Source organism: Raphanus sativus, chromosome 7, assembly GCF_000801105.2.
Source record: "Raphanus sativus cultivar WK10039 chromosome 7, ASM80110v3, whole genome shotgun sequence".
NCBI classification, from domain to species: Eukaryota; Viridiplantae; Streptophyta; class Magnoliopsida; order Brassicales; family Brassicaceae; genus Raphanus; species Raphanus sativus.
In genome coordinates this window covers 23,868,971-23,876,985 of record NC_079517.1, presented here as the reverse complement: position 1 = coordinate 23,876,985, position 8,015 = coordinate 23,868,971, and the positions used below count along the sequence as shown (strand labels likewise).

At 37.6% G+C, this 8,015-nt stretch overlaps 1 protein-coding gene across 1 annotated transcript; it reads right to left on the bottom strand.

Moving 5' to 3' along the window:
• Window positions 1-2,949: 2,949 nt before the first annotated feature.
• LOC108815737 (uncharacterized) lies at window positions 2,950-4,077 on the bottom strand. The gene has a single exon (XM_018588245.1). The coding sequence runs from the start codon at window positions 4,075-4,077 to the stop codon at window positions 2,950-2,952; it is 1,128 nt and encodes a 375-aa protein (XP_018443747.1).
• Between the last annotated feature and the right edge of the window lie 3,938 nt (window positions 4,078-8,015).

The window sequence follows — 8,015 nt, the reverse complement described above, 5'->3', positions numbered from 1 at the left end:
TCCTTCAAAATCCTAAGAATAGTCTCGCATTCATCCTTTTGTGCTTTGCAAAAGAAAAGACTATCGTCCGGAAATAGTAGGTGAGAGATTGATGGACAAGCTCTCGCTACTTTCATTCCCGTTAATTGTTTTCCTTGCTCAGCTTTCTTGATATTGGCAATCAGAGCCTCAGTACACAAAATAAAAAGATATGGGGATAGTGGATCCCCCTGCCGAAGCCCCCGATGTGGGGTTATAAGACCCTTTGGTTGGCCATTTAGTAGTACTCGGTACTGAACCGAGGATATACATTCCATCATTAGTTTCGTCCAGTGTGGGTCGAAACCCAATTTATTGAGTAGTGCTTGTATAAAATCCCATTCCACCCTATCATAAGCTTTACTCATATCCGTTTTTATCGCCATATACTTATTTTGACAAGATTTATTTGTCCTCAACCCATGAAACATCTCCTGTGCAATCAGAATATTATCTGAAATAAAACGTCCTGGTACAAATGCCGATTGTGTTTCCGAAATAAGTCCTGGAAGACATATTTTCAGTCGCTCGCATAACAGTTTGGATATAATCTTATATCCTACATTACAGAGACTAATGGGTGTCAACTCTGTCATCCTTGTAGGTCTTTCCGTTTTTGGAATCATGCAAATATTGGTAAGATTTAGCCTAGGGTCCATCTCTCCTGTAGCCAAAAGATGATTCACCAAAGCAACCAGATCATCCTTAATAATATGCCATGATACTTGAAAAAATAAAGCAGTCATTCCGTCCGGTCCTGGTTCCTTTTCCGGGTGCATTATAAATAAAGCTTTTTTCACCTCCTCCTCCGTAGCCACTCGTAAAAGACGCTGATTCATCTGGACAGAAATTGATGGTGTAACCTCCTCCAGAAAATGATCAAACTTTGAAGGATCCGTAGAAGTAAAAAGATTCCCAAAATAGTCCACTGCCACCTTTTCGACCCCATTTGCATCCGTTATCCAAGTTCCCGCCTCATCATAAAGACCCACGATCCTATTACGTATCCTTCTTTGCCTTGTCAATGCATGATAGAAATTAGTATTTAGATCTCCCGATGAATACCACATATTTCGACTTTGCTGATGCCAATACTCCTCCTCATCTTTATATGCATCCTGTAATTTCTTAGAAACCTCTATGATCTCCTCTTGAGACCTAGAATCATCCGTTTGAACTTCTTCCAATGCTTTTTGCAGATCTGCTATTTTTTCCTTTCCATACGGTGGGTTGTTTTTTCTCCAAGCCGCAATCTCATGTCTGCAGTTACTAATTTTCGAGACAATATCATCCCCAATTCCACTATCAGATTCCTTCCACCCCGAAGTAATTGATTCCAAAAGACCCTCCTGTCCAATCCATCTTTTATCAAACCGAAATTGGTCTTTCCTTCTGCGAATTTTGTGCTCAATAATCGCAACCACTGGTCGATGATCTGATCCTACCATTCCTAAATACTCTGTGTAAGAAGCCGGAAATAGAGTATGCCATTCCTCATTGGCTAGTGCCCGATCCAGGCGGCATCTGGCTGTAAAAGCCCCTTTGCCTTTTCCTCGTCGACCTTGCCAAGACATTTTATTTCCCCTAGCCGGGAACTCTAGTAGTCCACTGTTCATTATCATGTCATTGAAAGGGATAAAAGAATTAGCACTACGTAAGGCACCTCCCTCTTTTTCATGATTACCAGTAATCTCGTTCAAATCCCCAATTATAAACCATGGTTCCGATCTAGCCAAACCGTACCGTGTCAGTCTTTCCCATACTTGATCTCGTAATTTCTGTACCGGATCTCCGTAAACAAAAGTTAAAAAAACTTTTTTACCAAGGGCAACTGCCTCCACATCTATCATCCTATTACTTGTATACAGGATCTGGGTTTGAAAATCATTATTATAGAAAAGCGCTAAACCGCCGCTTCTCCCATTCGGATCCACTGTAACCAAATTATCATAACCAAAATGAGCCTGCAATCCTTGAACAAGAACTGCATCTTGTTTTGTTTCCGAAAGAAATAAAAAATCTGATTTATATTTTTGCCAAATTTCCCGAAGATAACTCATAGTCCACTTACTTCCCACTCTCCGACAATTCCAACTTAGAATTTTCATATATTAAAAATTAAAAGAAGCTCCATTGAGCTGGGAGATACAGATTCAATGATGTCTTGGTATCTCATAAAAACCAAACAAACCAACTTCCAATTCCTCGTGAGTCATATCAAAACCTTATAGTTTGACCAAATAAATAATTCAGTGTCCGAACAGAGAGTATTCGCATTGATACCCATCGTAGCTCCTTTAAAATGTATCAAATAAAATTCCAAGCATTCACAATAAGAACTACTGATCAAGCCCCCACCAAACAACCTTAAATTGTTAAAAAATCTTCCCGGAAATAAATAATGTATTACCCAGTTATAGTTCCAGCAACACCAAAGAAACCTCATACATGTCCTGTCCTCCATCGCTTGCCATCCACTTTCCAAACCACAAATTTTCAAACAAATTCTTTCTCGTACGTGCTGGTACCATGACACAATAGACCTTCCAGAAACCACGACCCAACTCCTCCAATATTTCCAAATAAACCAGTGAACCTTATATCTTGTTACCACACAACACAAGCGATTTCCACCATATGTTATTACCAGGCCTATTTCCAAATAATAGTCAATTAATCCTACCAGGCCAACACACGCACACTCGCCATGATTAAACCTCAAAACACCCGAAACATTCCATTGCTTAAATTGAACAAAATTGCCCACTAAACATGGAACTACAACAACCAAACCAGCAACAAATAAACCATTGCACCCAAAAGAAAAACAAATGCTCATAGAGCTTATTAATAAATGAAAACAACAACCCAAAACAAGAACCCATTCCTGTTTTTTTTGCTTCTGAAGAAAAAGAGCTTGAATCATGGAACCTATGGTTTTTGATGGACAGCGAGCAGATTTGAAGCAATCTTACTCTCCTGCTGATGCCTGTTTTCTCCCTGACGAGATCCTGCTCTTACCGGAGCTCGCTTGCGAGGGGAGGCTAATGCCTTGGCGTTTCTCATCTTTGAACTCGCCGCAGTACTGAGAGTTGACTTGAACAGTCTCTTCTTAGTCACGTTTTGCATAGCTTCCTCTTCAAACTTCTGCTCTGTCGCCTCCTCAGTCACGGTTTGTGCCTCCGTGTCTTCACTACCCGCATGCTCCTCCAGCTCCAAGGTCGTCGCTGCCAATTCCTCCGCAGTAGGTTCTGGTAAATCATCTACTGCTTCCAGGTCATCCCAATCCATCACCTCATCCTCCCCTATCTTCAACTGACCTTCCACTAGGCCATGTAACTGCTTGAGCCCCTTCTCCGTATCTATGGGATCCGAAACTACCTCTTGCCCCACTGCCTGCGTCCTAGCTAGCGCCTCTTTAAACCCCTCAGATGGAGGTAAGCCGTTAACTTCCACCTCATTTCTGATCTCACCTTCTTCTTGTGCCTCCTCGTGCAGCTGTTGTTGAGCATTCATGTGTCTTGGAGACACTGTCTTGTTCCTCTCCTGCTCAATCTGCTTAGTGTCTTCCCGTCTCGACGATTTGTACCTCTCCTCCTCCACTCTTCCTCTGTTATTTCCCTTAGCACCAACATTCTTCCTATTGCTTCTATCAGCAACTCTCACCCACTTTGAGTCAGTGTCCTCCACCATTTTTCCTTTTCCCTTACCGTAGTACTCTCTTGTGTCTCTTTCACGGTTTTGCCGAGCTCCATTCCCGTTGAGTAACACACCTTTATAGCTTCTAGCCTTATCGTCATGTTTGTTCCCCTCATGCCAACCCCCATTGCCTTCGCTACCTTCTACTTTCCTCTCAGAATGATGTTTGAAGCCCTTCATCAAAGGACACTTAGCCTCATGGTGGCAGAGACTACCGCATGTCTCACAATATCCAAAAAGCTTCTCATACCTTAGTAGAATAGGCACCTCCTCTCCCTCATAGAATTCCCCTCCCGTGAAGTCTACTGAAGTTTCAAAACACAATTCCTTGAAAGCGTCTACTACCACCAAAACACGCATCAACTCCAGGTCAACCTCTACCACCCTTCCAATAGCATCTCATATGCTCTCGAAGGTGGGTATCGTTCTGAATTCTTTAGAAACACCCAAGACCCTCACCCAAAAAGGAATCTCCGAGGGATAAGTCAAAGACCTCTTCGGTTGCCACTTTGCCACAGCGATCATCCAATAATCAAAGTGGTAGGGTTGTAGCTCAAGAACCCCCTCCAGATCCTCCTCCTTCTCAAACTCGAACTGGAACTTGCCGAGCCCCAAGTCCTTTCCCACCACGCGATCCTCGAGTTTCCAAATCTTCGGGAGATTGGACAATAAGGCTTTCATCTCTTGAGCCGGTGGATTCATACACCTTCCAACCAAGATCTTGGAGCATGACTTGATGAGGCCGGTGTTGTCAAAGTGAGCCACGGTTATCTTCAACCTCTTACGGGTTCCCTCTCTGTTCCTTGTCTCTCCCATAGCCCCCAACAAATGACCCTGTGTCATTATCAACCAATGTGAAAAACTTCTTTACGGTGAATATGAGTTACTAGAAAAGACTGTGTAGCACTGATGAAATAAAATCTCAAAGCTATAGCTCCCTTATAAACAAACCGTATAGAATCCTTCCCGATATCAGAATAATCGCTAAAGATATTCCAAGATCCCACTCGCAATCCCAAACAATTAGCACATATCGTCCATATCCCCAAGTTTCTAAAACCAACCAACCCCTTCACCATCTTAGTGAAAAAAGGAATGCCAGAATTAATACCTCGAATCCCCGCCGATAGCCTCATTATGATGCCAATCAATAACCGATACCCCGAGAAGATCAAAATTTCGCAGATCCTAAAAGTTGCCTTTCTTCGAGATCCCATTAATCCACTACGATTCGGGACAGATCTCCCAAAATCTCCTCCATAATACGCCCCTTCCTCCTCAGACCTGTCGATCCGATCCCGAAACTCAATCCCCGGATCCCACCACCGCGATTTCATGCGCAAACCCTAGAACTCTCCTAAAATCGCCGTCTCCGTCGCCTAAGAGAGAGAGAAAAAAGATTTGTCAGAGATGGGCTAAAGGATATTCTGAAGAGTCTAAAATAAATTGCAATAAAGCTCATACGAAAACTACAATGACATGGCAAAAAATATTCTTCTGATTGGTTGATTTTTCAATCTGATGTGGACATTCTTAGAGGGCTTGATATCTGGCTTTTAGTATAGGTTTGATTATTATATTGATTGATTATGTTCTTTATGGTTTGCATATTTGCATCCAAGACAAAAAATGAATAATTTTAATTTTAATGATTAGTAATTGATTATATATATTTAAGTATAAGAAAGAAAATTACTAAAATGATACATGATATTTTTAATAAAATTTCTTTCTAAATATTTAACTTTCTGTGTAATTTTTTATTATTATTATGTTTTTGGCCATTATTTTCCTTCTTATGTAAAGCATTTATTAATTCAAACCAAATATAATTCCTTAGACAATTTTTATTGTATGTAAATAAATATTTTATAATTTTTTATCAACCTAATTCACCCCATAAATATTGGATTATTTTTCTTTGATGCTTTTCCGTTAAGATTTATTTGCAAACATTTTAACAAAATTGTGATTACTGTTATCCTAATTAATGTGCACAATGCATTTTAATTTAAGATCTCAGTGTTTAGAATAAAGTATTGCATTAATCTTACATGATGCATCTTCTCGTTTAAGAATATCTCCAATCCATTGTTATTATTATCTATACTAGATCTTTTTCCGCGCTACGCGCGATAATTACTATTTAAATTTACTAATGATTCTATTGTGTCAATTATCAAATATTGTAGAATATTCCTGTGTTCATATATAATTAAAATATCTAGTATGTAGGATATAGTATAAGAGGAGAGATATACTCTGATTTTTTTTTGTTTGAATTTTGCATATATCTTTATTTTGTCGCATCTTTGTAATAAAATATTTCTACTTGTTTGTCAAAATACTAAAACTGAGTTCAGAATACATAGACAACTCGTATGATGTTGCGCATGAAATTATTTTTAGTAGTGTTTTCTTAATGATAATCTTTCAACTGTAAATAGAAGGTTTATCTCAAACTGATATATTGAACTTTACTCTTCTTCTTTGTTGAAGTCTTTAGAGTTTTTTTTATTGTTTGTCGAACTAAAATTGTGTGGTTAATAATGAGGCAAGTAATAGTTTTTTTTTTTTTAAATAAGAGGTATGAAATATGTATTATACGCTTTTTAGTTTGTATTTGTATAGCTTGAATGGATAAAACCCTCTTTAATATGGGGGGGGAGAGAGAGAGAGAGAGAGAGAGAGAGAGAGAGAGAGAGAGAGAGAGAGAGAGAGAGAGAGAGAGAGAGAGAGAGAGAGAGAGAGAGAGAGAGAGAGAGAGAGAGAGAGAGAGAGAGAGAGAGAGAGAGAGAGAGAGAGAGAGAGAGAGAGAGAGAGAGAGAGAGAGAGAGAGAGAGAGAGAGAGAGAGAGAGAGAGAGAGAGAGAGAGAGAGAGAGAGAGAGAGAGAGAGAGAGAGAGAGAGAGAGAGAGAGAGAGAGAGAGTAAGTATAAACCCTAATCAGTATAATAACTCTCTTTCGTATTTATACGCAGAATTATAACTTAAATAGGTTTACCCATACTGATTTTTGTTGTTTGAATTTTACATATATTTTTTCTTCTCGCATATTTTTGTGATAAAATATTTCTATTCGTTTGCCAAAAATACTAAAATTGAGTTCATAATACATAGACAACTCGTAAAATGTTGCGCGGGAAATTGTTCTTGGTTGTGTTTTCTTAATAATAATCTTTCAACCGCAAATGGAATGTTTATTTCGAACTGATGTATTGAAATTTACTCTTATTCTTTCTTTGAAGTCTTAAGTGATTTTTATTGTTTTGCGAAGTAAAATTGTGTGGTTAATAATGAGGTGAATAATATTTATTTTATAAATAAGAGGTATTAATCAATATGTATTATATGCTTTTTAGTTTTTATTTGTTTTTATCTTCATATAGTTTGGAGATAATTGCTATTACTTTTATTCGGAGATATTTTTGTTGACCTATAGTGTATGCCTCATCATCAATGATTCATAATATAGTTTTATATGAGATAGACTGTATGTTTTGCAATGTAAATATTGTGTTTGCATGTACCTGTTTAAAGCAGTCTAGCTATGAATTTTGTTCTATTTTTTTTATTGGCCATGGTTAGTTTCTTGTATCAAACGAATTTTGTCTAGTTACATTTGCTTTGGTTGACCATTTAATTTATTTTTTCTTAAGGCAACTTTTTATATTGTAAGTTATGAAAATACTCCCTATCACAATTTTTTGTTGACCATTTCTGTAGCTTAATAATAACTTCAAATTTCTTTCATTTAAATATCTAGATACTAATTCAAATAATAAAACATCTTTAAAATAAATAATCTTAATTGATCAGAAACTCTCTCCTGCAAATTCAATGGTAAAAGATTATTTCTTCGTTCATATGCAATTCACTCATGTTCTAAATTAATAATTTCTCATTTCCAAGTCAAATTTTAAATGTTGAATTATAGAATAAGGGATACGGCCAATACAAAATTGTACGACAAAGTTCTACTGTTTTTCGAAATAAAAAGTAAGATGCTAGATGTTCTATTCAGAATCATAATACTCATCTCCTATGTTTTGCATGCTTGTTTACATCCATGTTCTAAGAAGAACTCAGATGTGGAGACTTCTATTTTGCTTAATCAAACTCCATTAGTGTGCTAGCCTACAAGTACAACTGAAATTCTTACGGTAAACAACAATACAATGTAGTATGGTTCTCTTTGGATTTGGGAGAGTAAACCTTTTGAGAGTGTATCCTACGTCTTCCACATGTATATATTAAATGAAACTGAATCGTTGGGCCTCTATATATTTTAACATAAAT